Source organism: Solanum lycopersicum, chromosome 10 (genome assembly GCF_036512215.1).
Source record: "Solanum lycopersicum chromosome 10, SLM_r2.1".
In the NCBI taxonomy this organism is placed as follows: domain Eukaryota; kingdom Viridiplantae; phylum Streptophyta; class Magnoliopsida; order Solanales; family Solanaceae; genus Solanum; species Solanum lycopersicum.
This window is the reverse complement of record NC_090809.1, coordinates 63,125,568-63,141,515: the sequence shown is the minus strand read 5'-3', so window position 1 is coordinate 63,141,515 and position 15,948 is coordinate 63,125,568. Positions and strand designations below refer to the sequence as shown.

Sequence of the window (15,948 nt, the reverse complement as noted above, 5' to 3'; positions counted from 1 at the left end):
TAATTATTTGTATATAGTATTGGAGTTTAATATATAATTTAATTTTTCACTTCATTGCAATAAATATTTGAGGATTTAACCTAGTAAAGTTAGGTGGACACGGGCAATGGACCACAATACCAAACCGGTAGTTGAACAAACCTTTTGTGAGTTTCACATATAGTCACTAAAAAATATTTTAATTATTTTTTGTAGCTATAGTTTGATAATTATAATTTGTATCTACATGTTATAGCGAATAGAGAGGTGAGTGAGACTGGGAAAGAGAGGAGAGAGTAGAGAGAGGTGCATTATGTATGTATATTGGTTAGATAATTGTATATTATACATATGTATTTGTATATATGACAAATAAGATTGAGAGAGAGATGAGAGAGGCGAGCGAAATTGGGAGAGGGAGGAGAGAGGTGAGCGAGATTGGGAGAAAGGGAAGAGAGTTGGAGAGAGATGAATTGTATATGTATATTGGTTAGATAATTGTATATTATATATATGCATTTGTATAAAATGGAAAGCGAGATTGGGAGAGAGAGAATAGAGGTGAGTGAGAGATGACAGATAGTGGGAGAGCGGTGAATTGTACATGTATATTGATTGGATAATTATATATTATACATGTGTATTTGTATATTCTGGCGAATTATACATATAGAAATGTGGCTAATTATACAAACTCAAAGTTAACCAACATAATTAATGTATAATGTTAGTGATGAGTAGTAATTATAGCAAAGTATAGTTATGATAAGTAATTAAGTAGTGTAAATTTACGTAACCACGTAATTTTTTCAAAAAATAATTACTCCTATAATCCTTATTCATAATAATAATAATAAAATTATTATTATGTAGTAAAAGAGAGATGAGACAAAGAAAATATTCTAACTTTTCAACTATATTTACTATACAAACAGTGAGTATTATGTGTTGAAGGAAAGTGTTCTTTTTGTGGAGCTTTGGTCTCTTCAACTAAACCGGAGTTGCTTGAGTTGTACGACGTTATTGGGATGTTGTATCTTGTAGGGGAGAAGTCATGAGTGATATTGCTTGATTGATGTAGATTATGCCGCAGTGGGCTTGAATCTCGTTAAAGAGAGCGAGATATCTACGCCTTAGCCTAAAGATTTTGTTTATTTATTTTTGTCATTTTGCTATCAATGGTAATATTTTGTATTTGTAGTATATTACACCAACATTTATTGTGTGGTATTTCTCATATCGGTTCAATTTGATGCACTGAAAATAGTAGAGTAAATTTTAAGAATAGTAAACATAAAATCATATTAGCGTCCTATAGCTACAATTTTGTTATTTGTGCTTCATAACAAACTATGTTTGTTATAAAGCATCATATTTGTAAAAATTGTAGGAATTTGTATAAATTAGGCGTCTGTGTCTATGAAAATTGTGTTTGAGTATGTATATGTCTTTTTGTTAGGCCACAGTGGCAAGCGAGATTAGGAGAGAGAGGAGAGAGGCAGTCGAGAGATGGCAGAGAGTGAGAGAGGTGAATTGTATATGTATATCAGTTAGATAATTGTATATACTATGTATATGTATTAAAGATTGTGTTTGTATATCTGCATAAAATATAAAGTAGTATACAATTGAATCGAGTTAAAACATTTGTATTTGTATATCAAATCTCTTACTCTCGCTTTATAAAAACACAAATTGTACATTGTATTTGTATAATTTGTATTTGTGTAAAGCGAGAGAAAGACAAAAGAGAACTAAGCAAGAGAAGATTTGTATTAGAATAATTATAAGTGAATAAGATGGAGATATATATATATATATATATATATATATATATATATATATTTGTATTTGTATATACACCCTCTCTTGCTTTATACAAACATATACACAATTTATAAATTTGTGTTTGTATAAAAGTGAAAGAGACGAGGGAGAAAATTGATAGTAGCAAGCAAGATTCAGGGCAGAGCGGCGAGAATGACAATGTGTTTGCTATTAATTAAAATTAAATGAAATTATAGCTATAACATTCATTTTTGAATTAATAATTTATTATGATGCATAATTTTCTCAAAATAATATGTGTTTGCATAATTTTTTTTGAAAAAAATATTTATTACAAATATATCCTCCATGGAATTAGTTGTTGGAGAGGCTCAAAATAAAGAATTTTATCACATAAGAGAGCGTCCACCCAATTCTTGATAAGTAATTACACTATATATAATTAATTTTTTTTTATCTACAAGAATCAAAGTTAACACAAACGTTCAAGGATTCAAATTTATCTTGAGGTTTCAAGTTTAACTTCATCCTCTATATCTTTATGTTAGATTCTCTTGATAAAAATTTTGAATACATCACTATTCATACTCTCATCCTCTATATCTTTATGTTGATCCTTTTGATAAAAAATTCTGAATACATCACTATTCATACTCTGTTTCTCAAATTACACCAAATATATTACTTTGTCTGCTTCAATTTATATTACTCTTTTCCCTTTATTCGTCTAAAAAAAAAGATACATTTATTAATTAAATAACAATTTAACTTTAAAATATCTATTTTATCCTTAATAAAAATAATTTATAGTCATACAAATATCTATCACTTATTTTAAACTATAAACTTTTAAAGATCTTTTTTTTAAAAAAAATTCTATATCTAGACAAACGAATCTATATAAAATGAAACGGAGGGAGCAGTATTGTTTCATCCTCATCCTAGGACATGTTGGAACACCATACATATATATTGCAAAAGAAAAAAAGAAAAACCAAAAAAAAACATGAAGTGCTTAAATTTGGTTGTGGTTGGCAAGCAAGAAGGGGCAAGTAACCAAATATTGTTGGCCAAATGTTGAAATTGAATGGATAATCTCATGACAAGTGTCACCCAATTACCTTTTTATGCAAATCAAATGGACACATTGTTCACCACATACATACACTAGTGTGGGTCCTATTGAAGATGACACATCATAGGGATCAATGTGAGGAAAAAAAAACACAATCTTTATCTTCAAGTAGGAAGTGACAACACCCCATAAAAAAACCCCACCTTAAAAAAAAAAAAAAAAAACTAGTGGACATCATTAACACATACGTAGTATGGTCCCTTTTTTTACTTTAAACGCTCCCGATTCCTCGCCATATTTTTCAATTAATCGCCCCTTACTTAAAATACTTATTTTTGGAGTACTAAAATATATCTTTTATTTAGAGCATACATTTTCAAAGTCGAACCAACTTCTGATCATGTTAACAGTATTAATTATTTGTCAAGATAATAAAATACGGTTCATTTATTTTAATTTGAATCATGTTAGAAGTACTAAGTATGTGTAAAGACAATGAAATATGAATCTAATATATTTTAATATCAACATAAATAGAAAATATCTGTTATTTCAATTTCTACTTGCATCAATGTCCTTCAATATTTGATGTACATAAATAGATACGTAATTTTTTTAAAAATTGAATAAGTAAATACATGTGTTTTATATAGACTCATACATATGGATCGTAATCAATTTATATCCTATGAGACATTCTGTGATTTCATGTGTATTATCACGTAGAGCATGTGCATCTACGTATTCAATATTATAAAAATTTAAATATCTACTTTTATATATATATATCTAAAATTAATAATTTAAATAATGGTTATAATAATTTATATATTGTCTCGTTTGTCTAATTCAGTTGTTTGTAAGAAAATGAAAAGAAAAGTCAAGCCCCACCAGCCCCTGATTAAATCGGCGTAGACCACTTGTGCTAGATCTGGCGATTAATTGTCTGGTTTCTATTGATTTGCCCAGTCAAAATTACCCACCCCACATCACCTCATTTGTTTTTGTATATTTTTTTCATTCACTTTTAATGGTTTTGAAAACATGAATTCAAGCTCCGAAAATTGTACATCTATGGCTAATAATTCTACTCCCACCGACGCTTCTAGCAAGAAGGTACGGAAACCATACACCATAACCAAATCTAGAGAAAGCTGGACTGAAGAAGAACACGACAAGTTTCTCGAAGCTCTTCAACTGTTATGTCTCTTCCTCTTATTCATCCCTTTTTAATTATTTTTTGACTTCTCTCGTAGATTTTGAAGTTGAAATTTGAAAATTTGAAGTTATACTTGTACATGTAATTTGTTTGAAAAAAAAAATGGAAGACTTTGTGAGTAGAAGTCCCAAAAATTCTTCTACCACTTTTTTTGAAGCTTGAAAATTGAGTTTTTTTTGAAGTTGTATTTGGATATGTAGTATATCTTTTTTAAGTTTTGTTAGTAAAATTTTTAAAAGATGATCTCAGCTGGTTTTTGGAAAGTTGAAAATATTTGGATATCAGATTTTTTAAATTTGATCAAATTTCATGGTCAAATGTATATGTGAAATAAATTTACTTGTTCTTTTAATTGTGAAGAAATGTGGACTTGTACATATAATTGAGTTTGTTGTTGGTTTTGAAAGATGCATAATTTTTTGCCTCGAAATTCAAAAAGTGTACTAAATTGAGATTGAATAGTTAGTTAGTTAGTGGAACTATTCAATCTCAATTTAGTACACTTTTTGAATTTCGAGATTTCAGTGAGTTCGTAGCAAAAAATTATGCATCTTTCAAAAATATGAACTGTCTCAGATATATAAATTTTGTTTATGCAAACTTGAAGAATTCCATGTTCAAATTCATGATCAAATTTGAACGGTTTGAATCCTAAAATATGTCACATAAATTGGGACAAAGGTAATACTATACGTATTGTAAGATGTGCATCTAATAGTAATTTATAGGTTTGTGCTCAAACTGAAGCATTGTCTAGGTAGATTTTTGGGAGTTATTCCGGGGTTGTGATACAAGAAATGTAGAAATCCCTATAGTTGATCTGTTACTAGCATTGACTCCGTGCTAGTTTGGATTTAGCTCCTTCGTGTTACAAATTGTTTGTACGTGTCATCAGTTTTAAAGCTGACTGCCTCGTTTATAATCGTACTTCAGAAAAAAAAATTGCATTTTTCTGAAGCTTTGTTGTTTCTTTTTGATTTGGGTTATTCAGGTTTGACCGTGATTGGAAGAAAATTGAGGATTTCGTAGGCTCAAAGACAGTAATTCAGGTGCGAGTTCAATTGTGTTTCATCTTTCTGATGAAGATCAGAAATACTTGTTACTTTTGTTATGTGTATATGTATTAGTTATATGTTGTAGATCACCCCTTAGTTATTAATATAATTATATGTGATTGAGTCATTCGTAATCATGTGTGCACGAACAAGTACCAATTCTCTTTGGATAGCATTTCATTATCGTTTGTGGTTTACTTAATGTGTACTGTATGTTGCCAGGTACATTTGTAAAGCTTTGCTTACAACTTTAAGCTCTTTGGAGTTAATTGTTGGTGTGTGACATGCATTCAAACGTACCTGGTATATAATCTAGAGCCGACTTATTCAATGGGAATTTATTTGGCCATGTGTTAATGTGCGCGATCTTTTGTATTCTATTAGGCCCTTTTTCATTATTCAATTTGGAGAAACTTGTCATGAATTCCTTTCGTTCTGTTTTGGTTCAGAGCACTTGGCATAGCATAACGATGTATAGAGTATGCTATGTATGTATACATGGAAAATCTGTTTATATGGAACATTTGCCCTAATATTATCGGTTACAGATTCGCAGTCATGCACAAAAATACTTCTTGAAGGTCCAGAAGAATGGTTCAATAGCACACGTGCCACCACCTCGGCCCAAGCGTAAAGCAGCTCATCCATATCCCCAGAAGGCACCAAAAAATGGTTGGTTTGGCCTTTTCAAAGTTTGTTTTATGTCTTATTTGGTATATCTGATCTTATATAGCTCCTCCCTTTTTTCTTGGAACTACTTTCGAGTAGTGTTAGTACCGTTGCAAGCATCCATGGGTTACCCTTCTTCAATGAATTCCCTTCCACCTGGATATCCAACATGGGATGACGCGTCCGTACTTATAAATTCTCCATCAGGCGGAGTAATGCCATCACAAGATGAATACCATCTTCAAAGAATTCAGGGTACGTAAGTGATTGTAACATGACACTTTATCTGCATACATTGTAAAATTTCTTTCTTGTTGAGTGCAACTTATTTCAATGTACACATTACTGATTCAGCTGATAATGGATCAAAGGGAGCTACATTGATTAGTAACTGCAGTATGAGTGGCATTAGAAGTTCCAACAGAACGGCACCGAGTTCTGAACTACCAGACCAGAATAAACTAGGTTCTGTTCCTCATGGTAAGAATCTCTAGCATAATTTTTTGAACTTAGCCTTGCAACACGTTGCTTGAGGTAAACATTATATATGGTCTCCATACATTTTGCCTATTATGTCATAAGGTTTTCTCGGCATATAAGTTATATAACTTTTTCATTCTACCTCTTTATTTGGTACCACATATCATTTCACAGTGGTATATACAGCTAATAGTGTCTTGGTTATTTCCCCGCTCATGCATGAGACTTTACTTGGTCTTTGTTGTGTTGCCACCTCTTCCATCCACTTGCCAAATCGTAGTTCTTAAGGAAAATCGCAACTTTGATTCCACCGCTTAGTGTAATTCCAATTTTGGTCCTTGGCTCATCCAGATTTGCATATTAAGCTTTTTATCATGCAAATGTCAAACTTATGGTGCAATAATAGAAGGACTGGTTTTAAAGAAAAGTTCCTCGAAGATTGCTTGCGCAAAAGCTTGCCAAAGGGGGGTAAACTTAACTGGGGTAAAATGTTTCTTTTGTCAATTTTCTCTTGATACTGAAAAATATGGTGCGGAATTTCTAAATTAAATATATCCGTAAAATTTTTAACTTGTCTAAGTTGATAGTTGTCTTACTTCTTTTGATTTTTAAGTATCTTGTCTGTATTGAATGGAAGTGTGTTCCCGTACTCCCGCTACAGGCATACCGGACTTTGCAGAAGTCTATAGCTTTATTGGGAGTGTGTTTGATCCAGACACTAGAGGTCATGTACAGAAGCTGAAGGAGATGGACCCTATTAATTTCGAAACTGTGAGTTTTCGACCTATGTAAATTAAACATTTTACATTTGCTTCATATATTATTGTAGTACTGTTCTGTTACTATATGCGTCTCCTTTCCCCTCTCACTGTCCTTATTTAACGTAATTTAAATATGTGGATTTGCTAATCGTGTTCGTGTGTTTCCTCTGGTTGCAGGTTTTGATGTTGATGCGGAATCTTACAATGAACTTATCCAGCCCGGACTTTGAACCCATTGTGAGTGTGCTCCTTTCATTATACACTTAATAGATGTTTTATCTATGTAGCTTTTACACGAAGATGAGAATCTTTGTTCATCGTCAGATATTAAGCGCATTCCGTGGAAAATCCATATAGGAGAATTATATGAGCCATATTCAAAAGAACAAGTTTATCCATCCATTGTCCAGTAACTTTCAACCATGAAATATTTTCCCGCCTCCTGTTAAGATTTGAGAGGTTAAAAACGATTTTCTTACCATTGGAAAGATCGATTTGGACCCTTCGTTTGTTTTTCAACAGCTATTATACCTGTTCAAATCGATGGTGAGCTGTTGATAAATGAAACTCAAATATCGAGTACTAGTAAATTCTTGATCTATAATCTAGTTTGATCATGTGTCAAAACAATCAACTTCTGTGATTCGGGGGTCGAGGGCCAGGTAACTTGATGACACGTTGCATAACCTACGCCTTCCCCTCGCCAACTGCTTGCCCTATGTATTAATGAAAGAATGTGTGCTATTTGGAAAGAATACTGTACCGTGTGCATATTATACCCATGCTACCAGAAAAGCCTCCTATTGGAGAAACTCCTCGATAATATTATGTTTCAACTTACTCGCGAGGAAATCACAATGCTTTCGAGGATAGGTTAAGGGGACACTAAGCTTCATTGTTTATATTCTCTGCCTTGAAAGTCCTTCATAACTGATTGTGTTTGCCATTTCTTGTGCAGAAAAATGTATTGTCAACGTATGATCTCAGTTCAAAAGTAGTCGGTCTTCCTACAGGTGGTTCTGTCAATAACCGCAATGATCTATCATGTCAAACCATATGATAGAAACTCTAGTTACTACAGTCAGTATCTTTTCCTTGCTCTTTTCTCTAACTTTCTTGTTGTTCCTTCGTCATACTAAGAGAGTTAATCCTCCTTTTCAGCGTATTTGTCTGTAAGACTCTCCAATCGTACATCTTCACACTCTTTAAGAGCTGATAATTCTTCGTCTCTGGAAAGAGAGAGTCTCAGAAACGTGCCTACGGATAAGAGCATCTTCCTCTGGTCACTGGTCATGGAAGATGTTTCATTTCGAAGTTGAGCTTAGCTCTAGGTTCCTTTTCTTTTCTTCCTTGAAATGTATATCACCTCAATTTTGTGTAGTGTAATATTTGGAGTTTGTGTACAACTTGTAGCTTTAATAGGAATAATATAACAAGGAAAAAGTTCTTTGTACCTCTTTTAAGTATTGATGCAGGACACAATGAGGCTGTGCATATGATAAAATGGCCAAATTGTGCTTATTTCTCTTTTTGTTTGTGTTGTGTGCTGAGCATTCATAGTTGCGAACCGCTTTCGTCGAAAAATCATTTGTATATTATAAAGTTTAAGTAAATATTAACGATAAAAATGATTAGAAAGTGAGCTAGATCATCATAAATGTTTCGAATATTGTGGTCAGTAATGATGGTATTGATGAGAATTGGATGTTTATCGCACCTGAATTGCTATCATAGGTTATATTGCATTGTGCAAAAACATTTTACACTGCGTAAAAAGCTAGCGATCTTTCCATATAAGGTGAGATTCTCACATTTTAATTTGGGATTTCAAACATATTCTCTAAAGCTTGAATTATCAATCTTCATCTTATCCAATGTTTCTAAGATTTTTTCAACAAACACTTGTGTAAACTCAATTTTCATATTAGAAAATTATTTATAAAAAAAGTATAGTAAATTACTTCAATAAAAAGGTAAAGAAGAAATAATGGGCTTAAAGCCCAGTAGGCCCAATTAGTTATTACTACTCTTTCTGTACTTTGAAGATTTGCAGGCCCAGGCCCATTTACAATTCTACATATAAATTCTTCATGAGCGATACAGCTCCACTCTGCTCTTCTCTTTTACAAACCCTAATACCTTCTCGCCGTCAGCAATGGCTACCGCTGCCGCCATCCCAACCACCACTGTTCAATCATTCGAAAATGACATGGCTACTGACGGTGGCTCCGCCGCAAGCTCCGTTCCTCTTCCCGCCGTGATGAAGGCTCCGATCCGTCCCGACGTTGTCACTTACGTCCACGCCAACATTTCGAAAAACGCCCGACAACCTTACGCGGTGTCGAAAAAGGCTGGTCATCAGACCTCGGCTGAGTCATGGGGTACCGGTCGTGCCGTTTCTCGTATCCCGCGTGTTCCTGGTGGTGGTACTCATCGTGCTGGACAAGCTGCTTATGGTAACATGTGTCGTGGTGGTAGGATGTTTGCTCCGACTAAAACCTGGCGCCGTTGGCACCGTAAGATCCCGGTTAACCAGAAGCGCCATGCCGTTGTTTCTGCCATTGCTGCATCTGCAGTTCCTTCACTGGTCCTAGCTCGTGGACATCGTATTGAATCAGTTCCCGAACTTCCTCTTGTTGTTTCTGATTCAGTTGAGAGTATTGAGAAGACTTCTAATGCAATCAAGGCCCTGAAGCAAATTGGAGCTTATGCTGATGCTGAGAAAGCTAAGGATAGTCATGCTATTCGCCCCGGAAAAGGTAAAATGCGTAACCGTAGGTACATTTCTCGCAAAGGACCACTGATTGTTTATGGAACTGAAGGGGCTAAGCTTGTTAAAGCATTCCGTAATCTCCCTGGAGTTGAAATCTGTCACGTGGATCGATTGAATCTCTTGAAGCTTGCTCCTGGAGGTCATTTGGGAAGGTTTATTGTATGGACTAAGTCTGCATATGAGAAATTGGATGAGATTTACGGTACATTTGATAAGCCATCTCAGAAGAAGAGGGGATATCTGTTGCCTAGGCCGAAGATGGCCAATGCTGATCTTGCTAGGATCATCAACTCTGATGAGGTTCAATCTGTTGTGCGACCAATCAAGAAGGATGCCAAGAGGGCAACATTGAAGAAGAATCCTTTGAAGAACCTGAATGTGCTGTTGAAGCTTAACCCATATGCTAAAACAGCGAGGAGGATGTCCCTTTTGGCCGAGGCACAAAGAGTCAAGGCTAAGAAGGAGAAACTTGACAAGAAGAGGCATCAAATCACTAAGGTATATTCTTCAAATTTATACTATAGTCTATAGTCTTTGATTTACCTTAAAAGCATTCTATTGATAGCTTACTTTATTGATGATAGAAAAGAATGAACTTTAATATATTTGACTGCCTTAAGCTAATCATAAGCTGAATATTGAATTAATTTAGTCATATACTTGGAAATATAAAAAATGTGTATGCAATGTCTCATAATTGTGATCCATTTATTTGCCCAGACATACAGCTAATTTTTGCTTTCGGCTTACAATTTACGTGATGTAATGTAGCATCACTGGAAAAAATGATGCTTTTGCATCTGCTATGATGGTTCAACTCTTTCTATACGCTCTGCTTGCTTAAGATGAGTGTTATGTGATGCCATTATATTCCTTTCCCTTCCCGAGATTGTATATCAGAACAAGTAAATAGCTTCTGAAGAAAGAGTGAATTATGAAGTGACAAGGGATCCAGTGTGATTCTGTTTGAGTGGATGGTTCAGTGTGCAAAAAAAGGAGTTGAAAACATCTTTTTACTTGAAGAACTTGAAACTAAAATGATACGACAGTTTCATTTATTTGCCTATATATATGTTGGTTGCTTACTATCTGCGTGCTCCTTGTCATATGTGTTTGTCTGTTACATAACAAGTATGAATGTTCTCTACTTGCTTAAGTAGAGTGTTCTGCGATGCCAATGCTATTATATTCCACTCCCTTTCCCTTCGTTAGATTGTATATCCTGAATGTGTACTATGTCTTTGATATCTGCGAGCGAAGCAAATCATTTCACAAAAAGAGTGACTTGTGAAATGACAATGCGTTCAGTGGGATTAACACAAACAAATACTTTAAAATAGTAGTATAGTGCTTTCACCGCAGCTAAGCGCATCTTCAAGTATGGCAAGAAAGATCCTGGTTTTGGTCGTAATCTTGTATTTGTTTTGTGCTTTACACACTTCATTGTGTGTGATCTCTTTACTTTATTGTCACTGTATTATTTACTCTACTTTTTAATACTACAGGAGGAAGCATCAGCTATCAGGTCAGCAGGCAAAGGTTGGTTCAAGACAATGATTTCAGATTCCGACTACACCGAGTTTGAAAACTTCACAAAGTGGCTTGGAGTTACTCAGTGAAGGGATTTTTCTTATTGTCAACAAGTTTCTGGTCTTTTTTTACATTTGTAACTTTTGGTGTTAGTGTGATGGATATTGCACCCTCAAGTCAATCTTAGGTTACACTGGTGTTTTTGTTGGAGAATTTTGCTGAGGAATGGTATCAAATATTTAATAGAATATTTTGTTATTCATGCAACTGCATGTTCGATCAGTTTGTTTGGCTTCTCATGACGTAGTTCATTTGAAGATGACAATTTTGTTATTGGTTTTTATGCTATCAAAAAAGTTTATCACAACTACTATGAAAATTGAATGGTTTCACAAGGACTTTAGTGGCAAGTATTTTTCAAGGTATATATTTGTTGATTTTATCTCATGTATATTCACCAACATTTCATCGCTCGTTAAAAATGTGTATGGTTTTGAACTTGTGACCCTCCGACTTTGAAGTTTTGTCCATACGACAAGCTAATGTCAAAAGTTCAAGACCACTAATTTTCGACCTAGTTATCCGTCTAGAACCGGGTAGGCCCAGTACACCATGTTAGGCCCAGCCGAATAGTGGGTCAGGATTGGGCTGAGACTGATACAAACAAGATTGGCCCAAACAAAGAAATCAAGAAGCTATGAAATTTTTCCCCGATTTCCTTTTTTTTTTCCGGACAATTATTTGGTAAATAATTTTATTTTTGTATTTATAAATCTCATGAGAAAATGTTAAATTACGATCTAAAATTGTGTTTGATTCAAGGGGAGTTCTTGCTAGAACAGTAAGCGTCTATTTTATCTTTTAATAGCAGAGATAAAATTTAAATAATGGCCTAAAAGGAAACACATCAAGGTTTTATTTCCATATTTTATAGTTTATCCTTTTTTTTTTAAAAAAAAAATAGAATAAAAAATTTACTCTTATAATTTAATTAGTGGAAGCAGACTGCATATTATAAGTGAATCTAAACTTTCACTTTTACATTGAGTTGTCTCTTTTTCATGTCAAAAGACAAACACAATTATCAACATTCGAATCAGCAATAGTAAATTTCAACAAAGTGAACCTATCATGGACACACATCATTTCTTACAAATTAACAAAATTAATTTTTTTTTTCTGTTAAAATTTTTAAAAATTATTGAAAACGTATAGGATTGTGGTAGAGTGGTAAATATTCTTCATTCGTATCCCAAAAATTGAAAGGCGGTAGACAAACTAACGGCAAACGAGATTAGGAAATTAAGCAGTTGACCCTACGTGTAACCACAAACGAGTCTTTCTCCAATGAGAATAAAGAAAGTTTTTGGATAAGCAAGAAAGAAACCGATTCTATGACACCAAGAGATAAAAAATGATTGCTGGCAATAATTTGGTGTAGGGAATCTAGAGGTCTCGGATTGGAGTCGTCTTTGTAAAGAGTTCTTTACACTCACACATCTGAACTTAATCGAACTTTAATATGAATATCGAACACATATTAACCAAATTTGCTAAAAATCTCAAGATTTTAAGATCTTTAACTTGATAAGATCATATATTTATGCCTAACCTAATTTGGAGGATCTAAAACAAACTTTATTAGGTTGAGTAGGCTAACCTTTTGCTTATCTTATTGAGTAGCTGTTTTTAAGAAAAAACCCAAGAATTTGAGTACAATAATATATTTTCCCTTTTGGATTTATATCCACGTAGCATATTATATTAACAATTATTACTTAATTAGAGTAAAAAAAAGTCCCATTAATATACATGATTTTTATGGTTATCATGGTTATGGTTAATTCCAAGTCATAAACATTATTGTTCTTCCTTAAAGATGAAAGTGATGTTTCACCTAATACATGTGAAACATTAATTGTTCATCGCTAATTGCATAATTAATTACTATATATTATAATACTAGTTAGTTTCATTATTCAATTCTTGGCATGGTAGCCTTGTAACATAAGTTTGATGAGTATCAGAGTCGAAATTTTCGTTAAAAAATCTTAAAATATAACAAAATAAATGTATAAAGAATCAAAAGAGTAGTATCAATAAATTATTCTTTGACTAATATTTTGTTGATATATTATATTCCAACAATTTATTTATATTGGATTATTAGAGGGAGCATATACTATAAAAAAAAAAAAATTTGAAATGACAATTAATAGTAACTGTTAAAACATGTTTTTTGCACAGTGGATTAGGACAAACCTAGGCCAATTAATTTTTCTTTTATCACTTTTCTTTGACTTTTTTACTGCAATATCAACTATTATATTTATTTTCCTTTCTTTTTCCTCCCTCTTTTTGGGGTTTTATTAATAGTATATTTTTGTCCTTTCTATTCTTATTTTTAGAAAATCATGAGTTTTTTTAAACTAAGATATTTTGTCTTCATCATCATTGATGAAATTAAACTAGAACGTGTTTCGTAAATTTAGCATTGTGATGAAATAATTGAAACTGAACTTAGAAATTTAAAAATAATAACTTATAATTAGTGTTTTTCTAGAGAAGAAAAGAAATTAATAAAATATTTTTTTTGTTTTTAATAAAAAGTTTTTATTTGATCTTTTTCTAAATATTGAACCATCACGTAAACGCTTTTCTATAAATTTAAATTATATCGAATCTAAATATAAATATGAAGGGAGGGAAACAAAAGAGTGTAACCGTCGATTAGTTAAATGTGTTACACAAAAGGCACCTCATGGCCATGTGAAACCAAAGGCAGGTGATGTGAACGACGCGCAACAAATACGCGTGTGTGCCCACTCTCTCTAATTTTACACCGTTAAATAAAGGAAAAAAGAATAAATATATCATTGAACTATTATAAATGGTTTGCTATTGAGACATTGTTGCATTTGTCGTTCATAAACTAGAAAACATATGTCCTTCACTCTAACAGAAGACTAAATAGAAACACGTGGCGTAATTTTATCTATCGATAAACGTCGGGTCGGTAGATAAGATTATGATACGTGTATGTCCGTTAGTATAAATGTTATATATGCTCTAGTTTTTGAACGGCGGGAGTACCGATGTCCCAAAAGTATAACGAAGGATATTTACATGCTATTTACGATAATTATATTACATACATAAATCACACAGTGTAAAAATTTAGCTCGATAAATCGCATCAAAGAAAAATATTTTTTTTACAATTTGTTATACATAAGAAAATCATCATTTGAGAAAAAAACCTTCTAGCATGTCGTACTGTTTTTCCATAGTGATAAACAATAAGGACAATTATCTATCTAATATAATTTCATTCGATAAAATTTTATAATTTTTATCTTTATGAAAATAGAAATGTTGTTTGCAATAAATCATAAGGTAAAAATACGAATATGAGAAAATACAATTAAAAAATAAAGTATTGGTGTAAGCATATGCACATTCTTTAATTTCCCTTGCATATAATTTAGTACTTGCCTCTCGGAGATGAGAACAAAGTCTATATACAATTATCCTCTTCAAATTCTATATATTGAATACGTTATTGTTGTTATCATCGTACGATTTAGTCATTTACCACTATTTATTTTTTCAGTATCACTAGTCACTTCAACAATATATTTAATCCTCCCCCATATATCATCTACAGCAAAATTACTATATATGAACAATGCACATAACTGTTGGAAGTTGATTGATTTGTTTGCACATAAAGTAGCTAAATCAGAATTCAGATCATAGGAATAACTTTATAAATTGGGGTGCAACTAATACTTATTTAATCAAGAAATTAATTAAGAATGACATTTATATATAGCAAAAATTTATGTAATTAAAATTAAATCTAAATTAATCTAACGGTGAGATAAATAATTCTAGGTGGTAGTAAATATATTACACTATTACATAGTAAGATTTCAATTACCTAATGTTACGTATATTTGTATTAAATGTTTACGCTAAATCGATTCAACATATCAATGTCAAGTGATAAAAATATATGCAAGCCTCTATATTTGTTTGGTGATTTTTTAAAACTATTGTGACAATTTTATTTTATTTTAGTTTTTCATCGATATTTAATATCTATAACGAAACTTGATTAATTCAGTGAATTCGCTTTCATATAGCTCGTAAATCTTGTAATGCGTGAATAATGTAATTACTAGGCCCATAATAATACAAATCGTAATAAGAGAAACATAGTTTTTTTTTTTTTTTTGAATATATCAATCGTTGATGACATATTAGGAGTGATTTGATAACATGATTGGGCTACTTTTCAATTTGGTTAATTCTTTTTTTGGTACATAAAAAATATTATATAAATTCCTTATATAATTTCTTAAGCTATACGACTTAAATCAGTTAGGAAAATAAATTTCATATTCTTTAAAAGTGAAACTTCCCAAATAAGGAAATGTCTTCTTGTTAATGCCTTTAATTTTTCAATAAATTGACACCTTGATTCACCTTCTTTTATATATGTGTAATAGTGGACTTTTTGGCTTTTAGCAAATATTTATGAATTTTAATAACAATCCTTGATGGATAATATCGCATATCCTTTTCATTTATAAGTAGATAATGTGTTAAAAACAC

At 32.3% G+C, this 15,948-nt stretch overlaps 2 protein-coding genes across 2 annotated transcripts; both read left to right on the top strand.

Annotated features, from left to right (window-relative positions):
- The first annotated feature begins 3,698 nt into the window (after positions 1-3,698).
- On the top strand, positions 3,699-8,555 carry LOC101253545 (protein REVEILLE 8). Its single transcript, XM_004249460.5, has 9 exons — positions 3,699-4,041; positions 5,053-5,110; positions 5,665-5,788; positions 5,885-6,040; positions 6,140-6,265; positions 6,927-7,036; positions 7,204-7,263; positions 7,985-8,106; positions 8,188-8,555. The coding sequence occupies exons 1-8, from the start codon at positions 3,887-3,889 to the stop codon at positions 8,084-8,086; spliced, it is 891 nt and encodes a 296-aa protein (XP_004249508.1). The 5' UTR covers positions 3,699-3,886; the 3' UTR covers positions 8,087-8,106; positions 8,188-8,555.
- A 132-nt stretch (positions 8,556-8,687) lies between these two features.
- On the top strand, positions 8,688-11,696 carry LOC101253039 (large ribosomal subunit protein uL4z). Its single transcript, XM_004249459.5, has 2 exons — positions 8,688-10,297; positions 11,305-11,696. Exons 1-2 carry the CDS (start codon positions 9,182-9,184, stop codon positions 11,416-11,418), a joined length of 1,230 nt encoding a protein of 409 aa, XP_004249507.1. The 5' UTR covers positions 8,688-9,181; the 3' UTR covers positions 11,419-11,696.
- The last annotated feature ends 4,252 nt before the right edge of the window (positions 11,697-15,948 follow it).

Coding starts and splice junctions, on each gene's coding strand:
- LOC101253545 (XM_004249460.5), top strand. CDS start 3,887: ATGAATTCAAGCTCCGAAAATTGTACATCTATGGCTAATAATTCTACT. Junction 5,111..5,664: donor GCTCAAAGACAGTAATTCAG/GTGCGAGTTCAA, acceptor TATCGGTTACAG/ATTCGCAGTCATGCACAAAA. Junction 7,037..7,203: donor ACCCTATTAATTTCGAAACT/GTGAGTTTTCGA, acceptor CTCTGGTTGCAG/GTTTTGATGTTGATGCGGAA.
- LOC101253039 (XM_004249459.5), top strand. CDS start 9,182: ATGGCTACCGCTGCCGCCATCCCAACCACCACTGTTCAATCATTCGAA. Junction 10,298..11,304: donor AGAGGCATCAAATCACTAAG/GTATATTCTTCA, acceptor TTAATACTACAG/GAGGAAGCATCAGCTATCAG.